The sequence below is a fragment of the Oncorhynchus keta genome, chromosome 12 (genome assembly GCF_023373465.1).
Source record: "Oncorhynchus keta strain PuntledgeMale-10-30-2019 chromosome 12, Oket_V2, whole genome shotgun sequence".
NCBI classification, from domain to species: domain Eukaryota; kingdom Metazoa; phylum Chordata; class Actinopteri; order Salmoniformes; family Salmonidae; genus Oncorhynchus; species Oncorhynchus keta.
Genome location: NC_068432.1, coordinates 47,691,447 through 47,714,727, shown reverse-complemented (window position 1 = coordinate 47,714,727; position 23,281 = coordinate 47,691,447). Strand labels below are relative to the sequence as shown.

Here is a 23,281-nt window from a genome sequence, read left to right as displayed (position 1 = left end):
TGAAGGCATTTGTAAGACTGAATGTTGCGATAATGGCCATAAAGTATAACACATGACAGTTGGGTTTCTTTCGCACATTTGCATCAAGCGGTTTTACACTGGATATAGGCTACCTTACGTTAACTCAACGGTATTCACAGCATTTCAGTTTGATCCCCTAACATGGCTTATACCTATAGGCTCAAGATTATTTTTAGTAGACTAATAACCTCATACCTATAGGCTCAATGTAGACTAATAACCTCATACCTATAGGCTCAATGTAGACTAATAACCTTATACCTATAGGCTCAATGGGGCGGTAGGGTAGCCTAGTGGTTAGAGCGTTGGAGTAGTAACTGAAAGGTTGCAAGTTCGAATCCCCGAGCCGACAAGGTACAAATCTGTCGTTCTGCCCCTGAACAGGCAGTTAACCCACTGTTCCTAGGCCGTCATTGAAAATAAGAATTTGTTCTTAACTGACTTGCCTAGTTAAATAAAGGTTAAAAAAAATGTTAAATGTAGACTAATAACCTCTTGCTGCCCCCTCCGCTTCAATCAACCTGATGAGCATAACGCCTAAACCACCATAATGTTGTTGATGCTTCATCCATCCTGGACAATTCATGTCACATGCATGGAAGTCACTGAGGTGATTTCAGAGCAATATTTCTGATTTTCTAAAAAGGTTGCCAAGACATATCAATTTGACAAGTGAATTTGAGCCTAGATGAGAAATATATAAACAAATAGGGAGTCGCAGTGCTGAAATGAGATCTGCCACAACTCCATGTAAGATGCCAGTTCTTATAGTAGCAAATGAACAGAGCAACTTCTCAAATAAAAGTAGTCGTACATACAACACACTGTGTCAATATGAGAGCTCCAAGCCAATGTTTTTTTGGCTGTGCAGGAAACCGAGATCAATCTTCAATATGTAGCTTCTTATCATTTGATATGAAATATGAAATCATATTTCTGCTAAATAGCAAGACAAACATTAAAACGGAATATTGAAGGATTCTGGAATGCAATGCAACACACTCTAACCCGAAGGCTCCGACAACAATGTAATTGTGTCTGTTGCAAGGAGCAGATGCTCCTCATGTTTGTGCCAATAGGAAATTATTCAAGCCTGGGGATGTTGGGGTGTGGGTGTGGTGGGGGTAGTTCTGCTTCTTCCAGAAGAAGCAGAACTACCATCACAATCTTGTTGGAATGCAACATATTACAGAGAAACAGCTACAGTAAGTGTTCATGTTGCTCAGGTCCTTGAGTGCCAAGGGAACAGAGGTAATGCATATGCAAATAGGTGTGTATGATGACTTCATAGCACCGTTTACAGTGGCCTCCACAGCTGGGGGTTGAGGGCAGCTCACAACTGCTCTGGCTATTGCCAGTCTAGCCTGGAATTCAAACTGATATGAAACTGCATATTTTGGTCCCCCAAACCCAGCAGACCCAGTCCATTAAATGACCTGATGCAGGTCGACTTACTGCAGCAGGAAAGCTTACGAAACAAACCTGTGATCCAACTTGGCCGTGTTAAGTACCAAGCGGAAGAAAATACTTAAACCTGAACTTGTCCAATAAGACCCTTGTTTCTGTTTTCCATTGCAAAATGTTTAAAAGTGATTTCAGTTGTGTACCCTAATAAACATGACCTTGTCCTCTGCTTTTGGGGTAATTACATTATTGGGGTTTGCCTCACTGGCAGCAGTGACATAGAAAACCCTTGTGTGCTAACGGCATTTCCATGCAACCCTGCACAAGCCCTCTGTCAGAGGCAATTTGAACACTCATAAGTTCTGACAAATAGTCTGGTCTCACAGACAAGGAATACATACACAAATACAAGGAACTCCTAACAAGCAAAAACAAACGCCATTTTTTTTTCTCCACATTTGTCTAGTTGGAACTAGAATGCTTTTGAGTGATATAGAGCATTCCATTTCAGTCTTCTTCCAACTAGCCGTAAATCAATTACCGGTGAAAAGTCCCTAAAGTCTGGGTTACGTGCTTAAGTAGAATACTTTTGCTTGTGACAGAACCTACGTAATTCGATCAACTCGTTTGTAAGTCCTGTGCTTCCAATGATGTTGTTAACAACGTTAACCTCAAAGACAACACACTAGAGGTCGACCGATTTTGATTTTTCAACGCCGATACCGATAATTGGAGGACCAAAAAAGCCGATACCGATTAAAATCGGCCGTTTAAAAAAATATATATATTTGTAATAATAACAATAACAATACTGAATGAACACTTATTTTAACTTAATATAATACATCACTAAAATCAATGTAGCCTCAAGTAAATAATGAAACGTTCAATTTGGTTTAAATAATGCAAAAACAAAGTGTTGGAAAATAAAGTAAAAGTGAAATATGTGCTATGTAAGAAAGCTAACGTTTCAGTTCCTTGCTCAGAACATATGAAAGCTGGTGGTTCCTTTTAACACGATTCTTCAATATTCCCAGGTAAGACATTTTAGGTTGTAGTTATTATAGGAATTATAGGACTATTTCCCTCTATACCATTTGTATTTCATTAACCTTTGACTATTGGATGTTCTTATAGGCACTTTAGTATTGCCAGTGTAACAGTATAGCTTCCGTCCCTCTCCTCGCTCCTCCCTGGGCTCGAACCAGCAACACAACGACAACAGCCACCATCGAAGCAGCGTTACCCATGCAGAGCAATGGGAACAACTACTCAAAGGCTCAGAGCGAGTGACGTTTGAAACGCTATTAGTGCGCGCTAACTAGCTAGCCATATCACTGCGTTACACCAGTCTCATCTTGGGAGTTGATGGGCTTGATGTCATAAAACAGCGCAATGCTTGACGCACAACGAAGAGCTGCTGGGAAAACGTACGAAAGTGCTGTTTGAATGAATGTTTACGCGCCTGCTTCTGCCTACCACCGCTCAGTCAGATACTTAAATACTTGTCAGATTATATGCACCGCAGGACACACTAGATAATATCTAGTAATATCAACCATGTGTAGTTAACTAGTGATTATGATTGCTTGTTTTTTATAAGATAAGTTTAATGCTAGCTAGCAACTTACCGTGGCTATCTGCATTCGCGTAACAGGCAGTCAGTCTCCTTGTGGAGTGCAACGAGAGAGAGGCAGGTCGTTGGCCTAGTTAACTGCAAGGTTGCAAGATTGGATCCCCCGAGCTGACAAGGTGAAAATCTGTCCTTCTGCCCCTGAACAAGACAGTAAACCCACCGTTCCTAGGCAGTCATTGAAAATAATAATGTGTTCTTAACTGACTTGCCTAGTCAAATAAAAGGTATATAAAATATATTTTTAAAATTTTAATTGAATTAAATAAAGAATAATAATCTGCAAATTGGCGCCCCAAAATACCGATTTCCGATTGTTATGAAAACTTGAAAATCGGCCCCAATTAAAATCGGCCATTCCGATTCAAATCAGCCGACCTCCACAACACGCAGTAGACACACAGATGTTTAGTCAATGAAAGGATTGCAAGCGTTCAAAACATCATTAGCATGTTTGAATTAAGGAGTCACTGAATAAACCAAAACAACCTACTGCAATGAAGACCCAGAATAACCTCTCCTGACCTTTACTCTGAAATAACAAGACCTTAGGAAAGCAACTTGATATTGGAATTCAAGAAGTGAAACAAAATACCAAAGCAACTTATTTATGCATCAATGTTCTTCACTACAGTGAATTACCAATGACATATCCTAAATCCATTTATTGATCCATCATTTAAGAGTCATGATGACTACGTGCGTGTTGTTTTGGAGTAGCCTCTCGAGTCTAGATAATTTACCAGCATGCATTTCAATGTTAAAGCGGCATCAGCCTCTTCTCCTGCTGGGAGGATTAAAGTAGAAGTTCACACAAATATATGTTGCGGATACAGTTCGGAATTACACAATATCGTGTGTACAACATCTAAAAAACCTGAACCACTATATGGAGAGATTAGATGTTTCTAAAATGACGTCTGTTCTTGGAGTCTTTGATCATCTGTGGCCGCTATACTGCAGAACAAGCAATGAGGAAGTATACTGTTGGTGGGATAAATTTCCCAAACCCAAGTGGAGAAAAAAAATTGATTTGATTCAAATCAGGAGAACTTCTCCTTTAAAATGGCAGCACTGTATTCTGATGGAGGCAGAGTCCAATAAACGACTTCTCTTCCCTGGAGTACCTGACACTATTGATGAGCTCTGAAAGAACTTGGCACACACAAGTTGGCAGGAGTCAACACAGCTCTTATGTCACTAGTTTGTCTGTTGACAGACAGGGTCGTACATTGTCAAGTTGGGTTCACCGGGTGTGCTGAGAAGTCATCATCGATATTCAAGATGTTTGAGTAGACAGTTCCCCATTCAAACCAAAGTTACCAAAAGCTATCATATACTGTCCATAACCAGCTGATTAGACTGTTTTCCAATGCCTTAGACTTGGCTCGTCGGTTTCGTGTACAGTACCAGTCAAAAGTAGACACCTACTCATTCAATAGTTTATTGTTACTATTTTCTATATTGTAGAATAGTGAAGACATCACAACTCTGAAATAACACATATGGACTCATGTAGTCTTTTTTTTAAGCGTTAAAAATTTAAAATCTAAATATTTTTTTATATTTGAGATTCTTCAAAGTAGCTACCCTTTGCCTTGATGACAGCTTAACTCCTGGCACTCTCAACCTGCTTCAAGAGGAATACTTTTCCAACAGTCTTTCCAGTTCCCACATATGCTGAGCACTTGTTGGCTGCTTTTCCTTTAATCTGAGGTTAATTTGGTTGAGGTCAGGTTATTGTGGAGGCCAGGCCATCTGATGCAGCACTCCATCACTCTTCTTTTTGATCAAATAGCCCTTACACAGCCTGGAGGTGTGTTAGGTTATTGTCCTGTTGAAAAACAAATGATCATCCCATCTGGTTTACTCTCAGTGGGACTGCGTATCGCTGCAGAATGCTTTGGTAGCCATGCTGGTTAAGTGTGCCTTGAGTTTTAAATCACTGGCAGTGTCACCAGCAATGCACCACCACACCTCCTCCTCCTCCATGCTTCACGGTGGGAACCACACAAGCGGAGACCTACTCTGCATCTCACAGACAGAGGTTAGAACCAACAATCTTCAATTTGGATTCATCAGACCAAAGGACAGATTTCCACCAGACTAATGTCCATTGCTCGTGTTTCTTGGCCAAAGCCAATCTATTCTTCTTATTGGTGTCCTTTAGTAGTGGTTTCTTTGCAGCAATTCAACCATGAAAGCCTGATTCATGCAGTCTCCTCTGAACAGTTGATGTTGACATGTGTCGGTTACTTGAACTATGTGAAGCATTTATTGGGACTGCAATCTGAGGTGCAGTTAAATAACATTTTATGTCACATACGCCGAATACAACAGGAGTAGACCTTAGCGTGAAACGCTTACTTACAAGCCCTTAACCAACAATGAAATTCAAGAAATAGAAGTAAGAAAATATTTACTAAATAAATTAAAGTGAGAAGAAACATTTTATTACCACTAGATGTCAGTCTTTAGAAAAGTAACAAGAAAATTACATAGCAAGGCTATATACAGAGGCTACCGGTACCGAGTCAATGTGCGGGACTACAGGTTAGTCAAGGTAATTTGTAAAGTAAAGTGACTAATGAACGTATTGTCTGCAGAGGTAACTCTGTCTTCCTTTCCTGTGGCGGTCCTCATGAGAGCCAGTTTCATCATAGAGCTTGATGGTTTTAGCGACTGCACTTAAAAGAAACGTCCTTGACATTTTCCAGATTACTTTAACCTCTCTCTTGGGTAGGGGTTAGTATTTTCACCTCCGGATGAAAAGCGTGCCCAAAGTAAACTGCCTGTTACTCAGGCCCAGAAGCTAGTATATACATATAATTGGTAGAGTTGGATAGAAAACACTATAGAGTTTCTAAAATTTAAAATAATGTATGCGAGTATAACAGAACTGATATGGCAGGCAAAACCAAGGAAAAATCATCCAAGGAAGATAAAAATTGAGGTCATAGGATTTTCCAATTGTTTTCTATGGGATACCCTTATTATTAGGAACCTGGTTGCAGTTCCTATGGATTCCACTAGATGTCCACATTCTTTAGAAATTGTTCAATGTTTTTCTTTTGAGAAATGAAGTAGTCCTATTCATTGTAAGTGTCACTCCAGGTGGACTCTGCTGTTTTGATGCACGTGAACTGGAACGGTGTTTTTAATCAGGTATTAGAAACAGTTCATTCAGTCTTAAATTTCATCAATTATTTATGTTTTAGGGTACCAGAGGTTGGATTAGGAACGTTGTTTGAAGTGTTTGGACCAAGTTTACAGGTAACTTATTAGATACTTTGTAGGCATGTTGGGCGAGTTGAAACCGGTGTATTTCTGAATCAAATGTGTCAAATAAATTGACATTTTTGGGACATAAAGGACATTATCGAACAAAAGGACCATTTGTGATGCATCTGGGACCTTTTGGAGTGCCAACAGAAGAAGATCAAAGGTAAGGCATTAATTATATTGCTATTTATGACTTTTGTGGCGCACCTGCTTGGTTGAAATATGATTTTCATGTGTTTGTATGTGGGGCGCTGTCCTCAGATAGTCGCATGGTTTGCTTTCGCCATAAAGCCTTTTTGAAATCTGACAGCGGCTGGATTAACAAGAAGATAAGCATTATTTTAATGTATAACATATTTTCAAGAAGGTTAAATATTTGGTATTTTTGAATGCCGCGCTCTGCAATTTCACCGGATGTTGGGCCAGGTGGTACGCTGCTGTCCCACCTGCCCATAAGATGTTAAGACATGGGGCGGCAGCCTAGTGGTTAGAGTGTTGGGCTAGTAACCGAAAGGTAGCAAGTTTGAATCCCCGAGCTGGCAAGGTACAAATCTGTCGGTCTGCCCCTGAACAGGGCAGTTTACCCACTAGGCAGTCATTGAAAATAAGAATTTGTTCTTAACAGACTTGCCTAGTTAAATAAAGGTACAATTAAAAAAAACATGAAGGTTAGTCAATGATGGACTCATTTCTCTTTGCTTATTTGAGCAGTTCTTGACATATGTTCTTAGCCTTTTACCAAATAAGGGTGATATACAGAAGACAGCCAGCAAGGTAGGGCTAAGTGTGCCTTGAACTCTAAATAAGATCACTGTCAATGTCAACAGCAAAGCATCCCAAAACCATCACACTTCACAGTGGGAACCACACATGCCGGAGATCCGTTCACAACATCACACCTCCTCCTCCATGCTTCACGGTGGGAACCACACATGCCGGAGATCCGTTCACAACATCACACCTCCTCCTCCATGCTTCACGGTGGGAACCGTTCACAACATCACACCTCCTCCTCCATGCTTCGGTGGGAACCACACATCCGGAGATCCTTTCACAACATCACACCTCCTCCTCCATGCTTCACGGTGGGAACCACACATGCCGGAGATCCGTTCACAACATCACACCTCCTCCTCCATGCTTCACGGTGGGAACCACACATGCCGGAGATCCGTTCACAACATCACACCTCCTCCTCCATGCTTCACGGTGGGAACCACACATGCCGGAGATCCGTTCACAACATCACACCTCCTCCTCCATGCTTCACGGTGGGAACCACACATGCCGGAGATCCGTTCACAACATCACACCTCCTCCTCCATGCTTCACGGTGGGAACCACACATGCCGGAGATCCGTTCACCTACTCTGCGTCTCACAAAGACACGACTGTTGGAACCAAAAAGCTCTAATTTGTACTCATCAGACCAAAAGACCGATTTCCACCGGTCTAATATCCATTGCTCGCGTTTCTTGGCCCAAACAAGTCTCTTCTTATTGGTGTCCTTCAGTAGTGGATTCTCTACAGCAGTTCGACCATGAAGGCCTGCTTCATGCAGTCTCCTCTGAACAGTTGATGTTGAGATGTGTCTTACTTGAACACTGAAGCATTTATTTGGGCTGCGATTTTTGAGGCTCGTAACTCATGAGCTTGTCCTCTGCAGCAGAGGTAATTCTGAGTCTCCTCTTCCTGTGGCGGTCCTCATGAGAGCCAGTTTCATCATAGCGCTTGGCGGTTTTTGCGACTGCACTTAAACTTTTTAAAAGTCCTTGAAATTTGCCGCATTGACCGACCTTCATGTCATAAAGTAAACGGACTGTCATTTTGATTTGCTTATTTGAGCCGTTCTTGCCAAAATATGGGCTTTGTCTGTTACCAAATAGGGCCATCTTCTGTATACCACCACTACCTTGTCACAACATAACTGATTGGCTCAAACGCATTAAGGAAAGAAATTCCACAAATTAACAAGGCACACCTGTTAATTTCAATGCATTCCAGGTGGCAAAGATGTAATCAAGGCAAAGGGTGGCTACTTTGAAGAATCTCAAATATACAATATATTTTGATTTGTTTAAACACTTTCGGTTACTACATGATTCCATATGTTTTATTTCATAGTTTGAATGTCTTCACTATTATTCTAAAATGTAGAAAATAGTAAAAATAAGAGAAAAACCCTTGAATGACTAGGTGTGTCCAAACTTTTGACTGGTACTGTACCTCCACTGTTTATGAACAGCTATACACACACACACAGCTTTACTGAACATTAATACTACCACCTCAGACACTGTTTTATGATTGTCTGCTGGCTGGTAAATGCTCACAGCAATTTCCGGTCCTGCTCTAACAAAGAGCCAGAGGCACAGGGCCAGAGGGACAACCAGAGTGAAGTGCGAGTCCACCATTATAGTGACAAGGCCCGGGTGGCTGCCATGCCTCACATGACCCAACACAGGACTGGGATCTAATTTGATGAGGCAGAATAATTACTATATTGAGGCCTCAGGGGAGGACTTCCAAACAGACAGGCAGAGCATAGCATTCCGTCAGTGGGTCTTCAAGCATTATAAATCAATGTTCAGAGTAATGAACCTTTGATGTATAAAATAATAATTTAAGTGAAACATGAAATTAATTAGGTACATAACAGATGTGTTCATACAACGAAAGCATTTAGCTGCCTATCTGTCCTCAATGCAAGGATGCATTTCTCACACTTGATAGCTCATCCACAAGGTAGGTTACCTTCTGGATGTCATATAGGCCTAACATTCTGTATGACTATTTGTCATTGGTAGAGAGTGTCCAATGTTATCTACTATCAATATCTCCACAGGCTTCACATTTGACTAGAAGCTAAGAGCAACACAGTCAACTGGGTGGCATGTAGCCTAGTGGTTAACAGCGTTGTGCCAGTCACCGAAGGGTTGCTGGTTTCAATTCCCAGGCTGGCTAGGTGAGAGAGAGTGAGAGAGAGAGAGAGAAAAAAAAAACTGTAGATGTTCCCTTGAGCAAGACACTTAACCCTAATTGCTCTTGTAAGTTACTCTGGATAAGAGTATCTGCTAAAATACAATCATTTAACTAACACATTTTCCTAAATTTTCTGGCAGGCTCCTGGACAAGCAACCAGGGGTGCTTGATCTAACCATAGGGGGTACTTGGAATGCACCGGGGGGGTACTACGGGCAGAGCAAAATTCAGTTGGTGGTACAGTAAGTAAAAGAGGTTGGGAACTACTGCTATAGAGGACATGACATTTAATGGCTTTGCATTGATATGCCTGAACTGGATAAGTTTCTCTCTTTGTACTACTTCACTCCATATCACCCAGGAGATCTGCTGAATGAGTTACAAGATCAAGCCTTCCCAGTAATAAGAGAACTATGATTGATGTGTGTGTGTGTCACAGCAACACGATATACAGGTAACGCAGTGTTCTCTGTTGAGAGTATTCCAACGCGTATGCTCTTTGGTTTGACCCTAGCCTGACAATGACATTCAATGAATTCTACACCAGGCATTAATAAGTATTTGGATCACAACCTCTACAAACCAGAATGTTCAATAAAATTAAATTGGAACTTTACTGGTTGTCAATGTGGTTGGTCCTTTTGCAGGTAAGAATGTAAGACAACAGGAAGGTATAATTACGTCAAGGGGCAGGACACCTGGCAGTCCTTCTGCCTGCTCAGGTCAGAGTCTCCTCAGTCTTTCTCCAAGTGGACAAGAGAGTAGTAGTTGATGCTATGTGTTATACAGTCCTTTAAATTAGGCCACCATCTCCTTATACAGTCAACATTATTATTGCTCTTGTGCTAGTACTCATTAAGTCTCATGCTGTTTATTATGGACAGTATATTAATTCACACAATTTCTCTGTAAAGATACACATCCATCTCATAGATCCTCTGGGAGTTGCCTTATTCCTGCCAGTGAGTCCCTGGAGCACCGCTCTCTTTTACAGGTAGTGCGTTCAGATCGCTGTCGCCTGAAGCCAACATGAAAATACCTACATGAGACTCATGAATACTTGTAGAGTTCGTGCACGTGTTTAAATTCGTTCTGCGCATGCTTCAAGTGATATAAATCTGAACTCAATACCTGCTGTAAAGTAAGTTAAAATATTATTGTCTTCAACATTCTGGCTTGTAGAGGTCGTGAGAGGAAACGTTCCTGATCCAACCGCTAATATATGCCAGGCATTGAATCCAATACAATTCAACGCCGGGTCTCCAGGCTAGTTCAACCAATTATGTACATAAACCCTGGATTGCTGATGCTATGTATTGGCCATTGTGAGGCTTTGAAGCCACCGGTTGGCCATATTGGCCCTCCACAGGAGCTGTCCTCCATAGGAATTAATGTAATTTTACACCATTTCAATTAAATGTCTCAATGACAAAATTTTAATTTTTTTGTATACTTTAAAATGAACATTTTAACGTATGTGTTTTTCACATATAATTCAAAAGTATGCATTAATGAGTCCTTAATAGCATAAATGTGGCAAAAACGAATGTAGGCATTAATAAATGCACTTCTGTAACTTCCAAGATGTTTTACAATGGTGATGGGTGCCAAGATGGAGGCACGGTAGCTTCAACACAGCCCCCCCCCCCAGTCATCTAGTGTATCTATTTATATAAAATCATTATATTCAACCACTGTAATCTCAAACTGTTACGTGGATAGGCTTTCATTTTCTCCCATTTCAATACAAATATTGTGTTGTTCAAATTAATGAGCGCCCTTCATTTATACGTGCATCGCTAGCAACCCCGGTATGACCCTGAGAACTCATTAAACATGGAGATATTTTAATCTTTAAAAGTCTCTTGACTAAATAATAATAATAATTCTCTAACTGAAACTGTTTTACGCCAACGTTGTAATTTATGAGATGAGACGCTGCTATGGCTACAGTAACAAACGTGTATTTGCAAAAGTTTTTTTATATACAAAAAAAGCACGAAATAAAATGTACAAGCCTTCATTTGAAATTATTTAGGTGGTGATGACAACCTACACACAATTTTAGTCTGATAAAAAGTCAACAAAAAGTGCACTTTTATTTTACAGGAAAATCGATCTTTCAGAAACATGTATTAACGTAACTAGATCGCAAACTTCAAAATAAACATAGTAAAGCTGTAGTAAATTCCTTACAAAATAAACAACCTGTTGTAACAAATGTAATGCGAACTAAAAAGCTCCAACCCCTCAAATATAGACCTTTATCCAACCCTACTCACTGAGTGAGCAGCATGCATGACCGCAAGGCAAGCTCAGATACCAGATAGACAGCCATGCAACAACCCACAGCAGATAAGTTTCTCAACAAATGTTCAACAAAACATATCCGTATCACGAATTAAACGGTGCATTGACCTAAACATAAAATCAATCTTTGACTTACTTGGTAAAAAAAATATCCTCTTTGTCTGGGTCGTTAAAATAGTTGACCGTGGTTGCCGGAGCTTGTCAAGTTTGTCGCTGTGACTCACAGCATGGCGGGTGTGACCTGTGTGTGCTGCTGCGAATTCAAAAATCCTTTCTCAGCAGTGATATCAGTCGAGATAGAGAGGGGGGTGGGACAGAGAAAAGCAATATGCAAACAAGCAAGGTAGGTCTCCAGAGGGCACTGATGGCGCTTGTGTGAGAGAGTGGCACAAAGCCCGCTGTTGTTACCCATTTTATACAGTCTATATGGTTGTTACAATTAATATTATATTTGAAAGTTATTATGATACATAGGCCTAGCAGATAATGCGGTTTATTTAACACCTTTATAAAAATATCATTGAGGACAGACAGAGGAATTTAAATGTTTTAGCACACTCAATTTATAATAGAATAGAACAGACTCAAACCTCCAAATGGACTCACTAATGTCTAGACTTTACTTTTGACCAAAACTTTGTGTGTGTGTGGGAGGGGGGGGCTTGGACAGCTACTCACAGACATTCTACTGAAGGAGTTGGAAAGGTCATTGTTATGGGTCAAAGGTTATGCAACATTTCCTCAAATTGAGCAGTGAATCAAAAACACAGTAAAACCAGACAAACCATCCCTTGTCTTATGGTCCAATGAAGGGGGTGGAAAGGGCAGAGTGCCGGGGGTTCCAACCCCAGACTCCTTCAAGTGGTGGCTCGGGATAAACACAATCACATCTTTCAGCCGTGGAGCTTCTCTCATCTTGATGAAATGTGGTTGTGAAGTGTGAACAAAGTACTGTTGAAATATATGAATGAATATATGAATGAAATGAATGATGATTTTTGCCTCATCACTTAGTCTAACTTAAATTCCATGCACTCCATCTGTATAATGGCATAGTATTCCTACATATCTTTTAGTTTAATGGTCAGAATATACAGTACATGTTTTCCTTCTACATTGAATTTTCAGCTATATCTTCACGACATACATCTAAACGTAAATGTCACATTATCTTTCTTCACCTTTATCTTTCAGACTTGTTTTGAGAAGATAATTGTAGTATGTTGTTGGTAAGATACCCTTCTGTTACACACTATCATTGAGATATACAGTAAGTCATAGAACCTAGTTCAATCACAGTCCTATCAGCCCCTGTAGTATCTTGAGCAGAGGAAGCTGGTGGGAGGAGCTATAGGATGGGATCATTGTAATGGCTGGAATGGAATAAATGGATAGGTATCAAACACATCAAACACATGAACCAAGTTTGACTCCATTCCATGTATCCCATTTCAGCCATTACAATGAGCCCATCCTCCTATAGCTCCTCTCACCAGCCTCCTCTGATCTTGCACTTACTTTAAATGACTCCCTGTGTTAGTGGTACCGTAAGTGCTGCCCAAAATGAATATAAAAAGCAGCTGTGGTAATCTTCATTCACTATGTGACATGTGTTGGTTAAGAGAAAACAGGTGACTATGGAATGTTTGTTGGAACCAGTCCCCAAACGCAATTAGGAGTCAGTCTGCTGATTTGTACAGATGTGCATTCTAGAATCTAGATCCCTCCCATTGCATTCTAGATCCCTCCCTGTGCATTCTAGATCTCTCCCTGTGCATTCTAGATTCCTCCTTGTGCATTCTAGATCCCTCCAATTGCCTTCTAGATTCCCCCCTGTGCATTCTAGATCTCTCCCTGTAGATTCTAGATCTATCCTCCACATATAATAATAATAATTTATTCAACTTTCATAACGTTATTCATTACATAAAGAACCTCAAAGAGCTTTAAAACAACAAAAAAATGGTTGGAAAGTCCACGGCTTTGAGTAATCATCGGAGGGAGGGGATCAAATGGGAGAGCAAGAAAAGATGGTTTCTGGAGCAAGTCCAGGGGAAGGCAGGCAGCACGGTGTCATCAAGGTGGTGTCTGGAGCAAGTCCAGAATGGCAGGCAGCACGTGTCATCAAGGTGTCCTTGCCATCTGTGTGGCTTCTCCATATTAGGACTTTCATTAAGTTTGAGCTCAGCCACTGCAGTTCATGGACTCCCTAGTAGGTGTAGCCAGCTCGCTGGTCCTTCACTACTACCAAAATGAAGCACCCACGGGTGAAGATATGGCAGTCACGTGGCCAGAAAGCACATCACATTTCAATAATTAAAGGAGATGTATCATCTGCTTGGATAGGATGCTTTTATGGGAATAATTTTCTTTCTGAACAGGCTTTCTTTTTTCTCTCTCTGTCAATTAGGTTAGTATTGTGGATTAACTACAATGTTGTTGATCCATCCTCAGTTTTCTCCTATCACAGCCATTAATTTAAAGTCTGTAACTCTTTTAAGTCACCATTGGCCTCATGGTGAAATCCCTGAGCGGTTTCCTTCCTCATAGGCAACTGAGTTAGGAAGGACGCCTCTATCTTTGTAGTGACTGGGTGCATTGATACATACAGTGCCTTCGGAATGTATTCAGACCCCTTGAATTTTTCCACATTTTGTTAAGTTACAGCCTTATTCTTAAATTAATTACATGTTTTTCCTCAGCTATCTACACACAACACCCATAATGACAAAGTGAAAACAGGTTTTAAGATTTTAAAAATGTATGTATAAAAAAGAAAAAAGTATTCAGACCCTTTACTATGAGACTCGAAATTGACCAAGAACGTGATGGTCACTTTAACAGATCTCTAGAGTTCCTCTGTGGCGATGGGAGAAGCTACAAGAAGGATAACCATCTCTGCAGCACTCCACCAATCAGGCCTTTATAGTAGAGTGGCCAGACGGAAGCCACTCCTCAGTCAAAGGCACATGACAGCCCGCTTGGAGTTTGCCAAAAGGCAACGAAAGACTCTCAGACAATGAGAAATAAGATTCTCTGGCTTGATGAAACCAAGATTGAACTATTTGGCCTGAATGCCAAGCATCACGTCTGGAGGAAACCTGGCACCATCCCTATGGTGAAGCATGATGGTGGCAGCATCATGCTGTGGGGATGTTTTTCAGCACCAGGGACTGGGAGACTCGTCAGGATCGAGGCAAAGATGAACGGGGCAGAATACAGAGCGCTCAGGACCTCAGAGTGGGGCGAAGGTTCACCTTCCAACAGGACAACAACCCTAAGCACACAGCCAAGAGTGTCTTCGGGACCAGTCTCTGAATGTTCTGGAGTGGCCCAGCCAGAGCCTGGACTTGAACCCGATCGAACATCTTTGGAGAGACCTGAAAATAGCTGTGCATAGACGCTCCCCATCCAACCTGACAGAGCTTGAGAGGATCTGCAGAGAAGAATGGGAGAAACTCCCCAAATACAGGTCTGACAAGCTTGTAGCGTCACACCCAAGAAGACTCGAGGCTGTAATCGTTGCCAAAGATGCTTCAACAAAGTACTGAGTAAAGGGCCTGAATACTTATGTAATATTTAGTTTAAGTTTTTTAAATTGGCTAACATTTCTAAAAACCTGTTTTTTCTTTGTCATAATGGGGTATTGTGTGTAGATTGATGAGGAAAATAAACAATTGAATACATTTTAGAATAAGGCCTTAATATAAAAAAATGTGGGAAAAAAATAATTTAGTGAATACTTTCTGAATGTACTGTGTATGAGTGATAAAGTAATGTCACCCTTCATTTGCTCTGTTAACCTTTGGAATTACTCCGATAGCAAGTGTGGGTGGGGGTGTGATCTCCACGCCAGAGCCACACTCTTCAGATATGCCAGTGAACTAGGCAATATATAATCTGGTTGGTGTGTCCATGCTGCAGAGCAGACAGATACACCACTGTAATAAACCCTACTGGAAGAAGTTGTTATGCAGGAAACAAAATGTGTCTGCATCATCATGTGCTGACGACAGACACACGTTACTGTCCTTCAGTGTTTTTATTGTGCTTCCACTTTTTAGAGAGACAACGTTCAAGTCAAGTGGTGTGAAAGACAAAGAATGTCAGAAAGGCGTTTGTATCAGGGCATGTAGATGTTTGTGGAAGTGTTGACTATGTTAGGGGCACCTTAGGGCAGACCAAGAGGTCACTGTGGGATGACGTGCTCTATTAATGGAATTCAACCTCAAAATTGTCTGGTGCAGAAAATGAGGTTAAATGTAGTGTGTGTGTGTGTGTGCAGTGCTTGTGTGCGAGAACGATATGATTATTCATACTGTAATGACAGGGTCCCTCTGAAAAACTTGAAATGTTCTTTAAAATATTTTCCACTGTTTAAAAGACGGATCATATTATATATTTAATATAAATAGTTATTCTGCCACAGCCATCTGGGGTATTCCAGATATGAACTAGACACCATGCTAAATCTATGTTGCCTGCAGCCACGGCATGCCATCGCTCTCAATAACGCGAGCACTGCACCCACAGAACAACAGTCACAACGTTCAGAAAAAGCAAGACAACCAAAATGGCCTTGGTAGAGAGTAAATGATCAATCCAGTCAATATTTGACCTACTCAGGCACATAAGGGTATTGCGCAATCAGCAGTTGACCTCAAACCACAAAGCATTGCCTACATACATTATTTTGGTAAGGCAAGTGAAAGCAGTTTGCTTCATCGATTACTTTTTAGACTGTATTTCAATTACCCCCCCACCAACACTCAGTTTGTTTCTTTTTATGTAAGCCTACACCTCAATATGGGACAGGTTTGTACCAATACATTTCCATCTTGGCCGATGCCCTATTTTAACATGTCCTATAGCACCATCTCATGGCCAAAAGCTTACAACACCATTTCTGAAGGACCCAAGTAGCCCATTTCAAAAATATATTTATTCTCATCAAAAGTAATGACATTTAAAAAAAAGAGCCAACAGCCAAACAACCATAGATTGATTTAGGCTCAAGAGTGACAAAACTTCTTTCATACCATTGTGTATGTGGTGTAGACAATCACAAATGATACGTTTGTATTACAGACTGATGATATCCTCAGTGGTTCAGTAGCGGTGCAGATTAGAGGCTGTACGGCTCTATCAACAGTTATGATCACAAATACATGAGCTGAAAAATAAACATGTTTGACTGGCCACCAAAAGTAGCCTGGCTGGCTACTTGTCATGCCACACGTGCTGCCTGCATGTCAGTGGACAGTAGATAGAAAACAGGTACTTTGGAGAACCGGGAACAAGTAAAGTATACAAGCAAACACCATCTTTACTGAGCTTTCAATCAAGAGTTGACTTTTATGTACAAAAAGCTAGTCAATACCATCTGGTGCACCTACTTATAAATCCATTCAATTAGAAAATAGAAAACACAGTACATATCATTAGTCATAGAAAAGTGAGCACATGCAGCCGTTTTGGGAAGGTTATACAACAATTATATTAAAGCGATAGGAAAAACAACATGTTAGTCAATAACATGTTACTCAATACTTTATTTCAACACTTGATCAAAGGGTGGATATTCATCGTAGGCACTTTGGTATTAGTGTAGTACTAGTAGCAACATATTGGTATGATATTCATTAAATGCCACAGTGACAGAACATTCACATCCTCCGTACAATCCGACTGAGCTTGGTTGCTGAGACAAATACAGCTTCATGCACAGCAGACAATATAACTTGTAGGGGAGCGAGTATTCTATGAATACCACGGAATGTTGACAGGAAGGAACGTTCCAGATCAGTTCTTCGGTAATGGTCGTCTAAACAGGAGAATGTGAGGCTCTGAAAGAAAATACCCAAATAAATAAATATATATAATAAATATAATATATATAATAAACACTGCTCAAAAAAATAAAGGGAACACTAAAATAACATCCTAGATCTGAATTAAATACTTTTTTCTTTACATAGTGGAATGTGCTGACAACAAAATCACAAAAATGATCAATGGAAATGAAATTTATCAACCCATGGAGGTCTGGATTTGGAGTCACACTCAAAATTAAAGTGGAAAACCACACTACAGGCTGATCCAACTTTGATGTAATGTCCTTAAAACAAGTCAAAATGAGGCTCAGTAGTGTGTGTGGCCTCCACGTGCCTGTATGACCTCCCTACAACGCCTGGGCATGCACCTGATGAGGTGGCGGATGGTCTCCTGAGGGATCTCCTCCCAGACCTGGACTAATGCATCCGCCAACTCCTGGACAGTCTGTGGTGCAACGTGGCGTTGGTGGATGGAGCGAGACATGATGTCCCAGATGTGCTCAATTGGATTCAGGTCTGGGGAACGGGCGGGCCAGTCCATAGCATCAACGCCTTCCTCTTGCAGGAACTGCTGACACATTCCAGCCACATGAGGTCTAGCATTGTCTTGCATTAGGAGGAACCCAGGGCCAACCGCACCAGCATATTGTCTCACAAGGGGTCTGAGGATCTCATCTCGGTACCTAATGGCAGTCAGGCTACCTCTGGCGAGCACATGGAGGGCTGTGCGGCCCCCCCAAAGAAATGCCACCCCACACCATGACTGACCCAGCGCCAAACCGGTCATGCTGGAGGATGTTGCAGGCAGCAGAACGTTCTCCACGGCGTCTCCAGACTGTCACATGTGCTCAGTGTGAACCTGCTTTCATCTGTGAAGAGCACAGGGCGCCAGTGGCGAATTTGCCAATCTTGGTGTTCTCTGTCAAATGCCAAACGTCCTGCACGGTGTTGGGCTGTAAGCACAACCCCCATCTGTGGACGTCGGGCCCTCATACCACCCTGATGGAGTCTGTTTCTGACCGTTTGAGCAGACACATGCAAATTTGTGGCCTGCTGGAGGTCATTTTGCAGGGCTCTGGCAGTGCTCCTCCTTGCACAAAGGCAGAGATAGCGGTCCTGCTGCTGGGTTGTTGCCCTCCTACGGCCTCCTCCATATCTCCTGATGTACTGGCCTGTCTCCTGGTAGCGCCTCTATGCTCTGGACACTACGCTGACAGACACAGCAAACCTTCGTGCCACATCTCGCAGGATGGCACATCAATGGATGAGCTGCACTACCTGAGCCACTTGTGTGGGTTGTAGACTCCGTCTTATGCTACCACTAGAGTGAAAGCACCGCCAGCATTCAAAAGTGACCAAAACATGAGCCAGGAAACATAGGAACTGAGAAGTGGTCTTTGGTCACCACCTGCAGAACCACTCCTTTATTGGGGGTGTCTTGCTAAATGCCTATAATTTCCACACGTTGTCTATTCCATTTGCACAACAGCATGTGCAATTTATTGTCAGTGTTGCTTCCTAAGTGGACAGTTTGATTTCACAGAAGTGTGATTGACTTGGAGTTACATTGTGTTGTTTAAGTGTTCCCTTTATTTTTTTTGAGCAGTGTATATATACATATAAAAAAGAAGAATCGACTTACAAATTACAAACCCTTCACATATAGTCTACACTTAGCCTGGTCCCAGATCTGTTTGTGCCGTCTTGCCAACTCATTTGGGTCACTCACTGTCATGCCAAGTATGACAACAGAAAATTGGCAACAACAAAAAACACAAACCCTGGGACCAGTCTATTTGCCTTGAGACATGATTGATGTGGTGTAGACAAAGAATATAGGGTACAAACCAGGTTCATGGATCATATAGTGCACCCATCCAAGAGACTGCTGCACTCCCATTCGCCTCCACTCATCCTCAGACATCAGGTGGGATTTGGGGACTTGTTTCACCATCTCCCGCGGCAAAACAACATGTCTGTTGGAAGAGCAAGTAGAGCAACAATAAACACATTTTTACTGTAGTAAATAATGTATTCAAAGTCCATATAGGTTGAATATTTTCTAAAAGTACTGGTTAGTGGTTATGTACTTTATAACCGAAAACCAGTGCGAGTTCATCTTTACACTGTCGCTAGCTAGGCCTATCCAACTGAACGGAACAATAAAAGAGGCTAAGATCCGACGTTACATATCGGTAACAGTTAAAGCAGCTAGCTAGACCACCAATTCCAATCATTATGAACTGGTTATCAATGGAATTATCAATTGAAAGCTGAAACTTCAACTTTCATCAAAGACTGTATGAATTGACAAGGCCATCGATCACGTGACACCATTCTTTCATTATGTGAAGACTCAATAACTCATTTTAAGCATCTCAGGTGGGAGATTTATGTAGACATAAAATTATTCGTTTGAGCTACTCGAATAGCGCAGCGGTCTAAGCGATGCAGTGCTTTAGACCGCTGCATCACGAGACACCCTGGTTCGAATCCAGGCGGTATCACAACCGGCCGTGATTGGGATTCCCATAGGGCGATGCACAATTGGCCCAGCTCCGCCTGGATTTGGCCGGCGTACGCCATCATTGTAAATAAGAATGTGTTCTTAACTGACTTGCCTAGTTAAAGGGTTAAATACTCCATGAAATGTTGCAGCTCAGTGCTGCCCCCTCTCATCGAGTGTCTCAAGTTAAAGGCTGACTGGGGTGCTGCCGTTAGCTACTAAATTATCCTTCACTTTTTTTCTGTGATTTTAAAATAATCAGGACATACATCTGGTGTAATAGAAGCAATTATTGGTTTTGTGATTGTCTTCTTAATTGTTATTTACACCCAAGACTGACCACAAAGATTTCCCTTCAGTAGAATGGGGGATCCCGTTTTCTGCAATGCCCGCATGACCGCAGTCGGCCTTGAACTTTGTGACTTCAACGAGAGGGGGCAGTCATTTACCCCTAATTTACACCACGGGTAAGCTCTATCACTAGAGTCCCAATATCTAGGTCCAAAAATGATATTAAAGAGAATGTGAAGGAAGGCAGAGTGATTGAGGCCAAAAGGTTGTTGATCAGTAGGAAAAAGGGTCAAATAAGTGGAAGCCAATCCGTGTTGCTGAGGGTTGAGAAGGTTTGGCCTGGAAAAGTACACATAGGACTCCTCCCATCCCCACTGTGGTGTTTTAAATGCCAAAGAATGGGACGTTTGGCTGTTCAATGTAAATAAAGGAAAGATGTGCCAAGTGTGGAAGGGAACATGATTATGGTGAATGTGGGAGCAATGTGAAGGTTATTTGTTGTAATTGTGTGTGTGTGTGGGGGGGGGGGACATAGTGCAGCAATTTGGTAGATGCCAAGTACAGAGAGAGGCTCAGAGATATAGGATCAGTCATGTTATATCATATGCAGGGGCTTTGGTGGAACTACAGTGTGGAATGATGGCTCTTCCATGGCTACTCCTGCACTACCTAATGTCGGGGCTGGTGTTTCTGCTGATTCTGGCATGGTTTCAAGGAATATTCAGAAATCTTGCGCTCATGAATGTGCAGTGTCAAATGACACTTTCATAATGAATAAAGTTGAACTAATAGCTGTTATTGGTAAGGTTATGGTGGAGATGGCAAAAGAGATATTGGGGTAACAGATGTAACTGTTGAAATAGTTGTTGACATGCTGAACAATCATAAGGGTGGAGTGTTTCAGCATGATATAGATTAAGTTTAATAGGGTAGGGGGGTGTGTTAGAAGTTAGTAGGGATTTATTTGTTTTGTTTTTTAAATTGTATTTTCGTGGTAGTACAGAATTGGACAGATCATGCATGAGTGGTCGTACAGTCCAGCACAGTAGGTGGCGGAATGCACTTAAACGATTGTTGCTACCGCTATATCATAGAAGCCGTAGCTCTGGTGCAGGGCGTCATTCTGCACCGCGCCAATCCACCCACATGCTTGTCGTGGAGATCTGACGCATGCGCATGGATATGGCGGTAAGCAAATTGCTCATACATCTCATTTTGTATTTTGAAGAATTGACAGCAGAAATATAGATAAATGTTTGTCTCCACTCTAGCGACATCTTAACAAAAGTATATTGAAGTTAGTCATTAAACACATTTCCCTCAATGGGAGAATAGTGAGTATGCATCTGATCAACGTCCTGGACCAGAGCTAACAAAGTAGTAGCACAGAACAATGAGACAGATATTTCACCGGATGTATAAGTGTGAAGCATCCGGTTGGGGTTTCCACTCACCAAATATGGTGGTGAGAGGAAGCTCTTTGGCCAGCAGTGGGAGAAGATGGATTTTGGCCGATATTCTGCTAATTCTCTCATCAATAAAACATTTACTCTCAACAGTTCTGTTTCTAAAACTAGAATATGTTACAGAGTGATCAAAGTTTTGTAGACTTTACCCTTTGCCAAAGGGGAAAATAAGGGGACAAAAAGCGTTTAGAGGGAGTGCAAGAGAAAATTGAGATGTTGCACACGCGCACTTCAGAGTAGGCGTTACCTAACGGAAATATGCTAATAAATATTAGAACGGGCCAATAGGCTCTTGCTAGCTCGTACTTGCCTCTGCCCACTATGATTAATACTATATACTACTATATATGGTAGTATTACTAGTAGCAGCAAAGATGGAAGTAGTTAACTACCTAGCTAGATATTAACAGTTCACTGGAGTAATTTTAAATATAAAAAAGGACGACCGACAGTCGTTGGTAGCTACGCCATTTTCGGCAGAGAATATAAAGTTGGCTAGATAGTTATTCGTGTGGTTTGCGTATTGCTGCTTTTCACAGTTCGGAAAGTGAATTAGCTACATTTTGTCCACTATTTTATTTATTTTTTAATGGGGGTGAGAAATTGCATCACCATCTAACTGTAGATATATAACCCTATCCCACTACTTTGGTCCTTACAGATCCTGGCTAGTTAGTTAAACCACACACGCTAATAGTAGCTACCAGCTAACGTTAGCTAGCGAGCCAAGCTAATAACAGGATCAGGAAGCGAACATACCTGTATTCATAGTGTTCGTCGTTATATTTGTCTGAGTAGTAGATTTGTTTGTGTGACATATTGTCAATAAACAACTTTGACAGTATACACATGCAATTCCACTGCACTTTGTTAGAAAGTATTCCACGAACGTCCCCACTGCTAGCTTCGTTGCAACACGTCTGGCTAACCGATTCAAACCTACGGGAGGAAAAAAAAAAAGCCTTATACCAAGCCACTGATTGGATAAAAAGGATCACATGACAATAACTAAGTATGTGCACGTCCAATGAGGGGAAAATGTCCACACTAGGCAAATCAAGTGCCTCAATTACACCATTCACAACAATATATTTACGTTTCATCAAATTAATTGTGATAGTTTTTTCGCTATGTTTTCATACACTTTGCAGCTGCGTCCTGCAACATTGTAACGAAAATTATGGAACGTACGACTTCAGCAGAACTCTGATAGCACCAAGCAGTGATAGCTATATTCTATCATCAGAGGAAGAGACAAAGGTAGAGGGTTTACTCCGCCAAAGACATAGATATGGTGACAATACACATATCTCTCCGCCCTAACAATGCGAGTCGTTGTCCACAAAGCGGCACGGTGGGCTGTTAAACTCCCGCCTATCCTTTCTTTCGATTGGTGGAAACGTCTCATTATTGTAATTCATTTTTAATATGTCTGACGAAGTGAAAATGTATAGTTTCTATCAACCTCACTCGCGCTGCACATAATGTATATATATCAAAGAACACCGCTGTTCGCGGGCGGTGTAGTTGGGAAAACCATTCACTTCAGAAA

The 23,281-nt window shown here is 41.4% G+C and overlaps 2 protein-coding genes across 24 annotated transcripts in view; both read right to left on the bottom strand.

The window, feature by feature from the left end:
- sema4d (sema domain, immunoglobulin domain (Ig), transmembrane domain (TM) and short cytoplasmic domain, (semaphorin) 4D) overlaps nucleotides 1-12,004 on the bottom strand; it is an 88,537-nt gene extending 76,533 nt beyond the window's left edge. For all 23 annotated transcript variants that reach the window (XM_052458525.1, XM_052458520.1, XM_052458499.1 and 20 more), the window contains exon 1: nucleotides 11,769-12,004. The gene's annotated coding sequence lies outside the window, so the exon portion shown is untranslated. The remainder of the gene's footprint in view (nucleotides 1-11,768) is intronic.
- A 4,551-nt stretch (nucleotides 12,005-16,555) lies between these two features.
- Nucleotides 16,556-22,681, bottom strand: zgc:86839 (Cyclin-dependent kinases regulatory subunit 2-like). The gene is made up of 3 exons (XM_035783073.2): nucleotides 22,489-22,681; nucleotides 19,315-19,442; nucleotides 16,556-17,478 (listed from the first exon to the last, which is right to left on the bottom strand). Exons 1-3 carry the CDS (start codon nucleotides 22,578-22,580, stop codon nucleotides 17,435-17,437), a joined length of 264 nt encoding a protein of 87 aa, XP_035638966.1. The 5' UTR covers nucleotides 22,581-22,681; the 3' UTR covers nucleotides 16,556-17,434.
- Between the last annotated feature and the right edge of the window lie 600 nt (nucleotides 22,682-23,281).

What these genes read in the sequence shown, in the direction of transcription:
- zgc:86839 (XM_035783073.2), bottom strand. Translation starts at nt 22,580, where the DNA reads ATGTGTATACTGTCAAAGTTGTTTATTGACAATATGTCACACAAACAA. An exon ending in GACGAACACTATGAATACAG is followed by an intron (nt 19,443 to 22,488) that starts GTATGTTCGCTT and finishes CTCTTCCAACAG; the next exon opens with ACATGTTGTTTTGCCGCGGG. An exon ending in CTATATGATCCATGAACCTG is followed by an intron (nt 17,479 to 19,314) that starts GTTTGTACCCTA and finishes ATTTTCTTTCAG; the next exon opens with AGCCTCACATTCTCCTGTTT.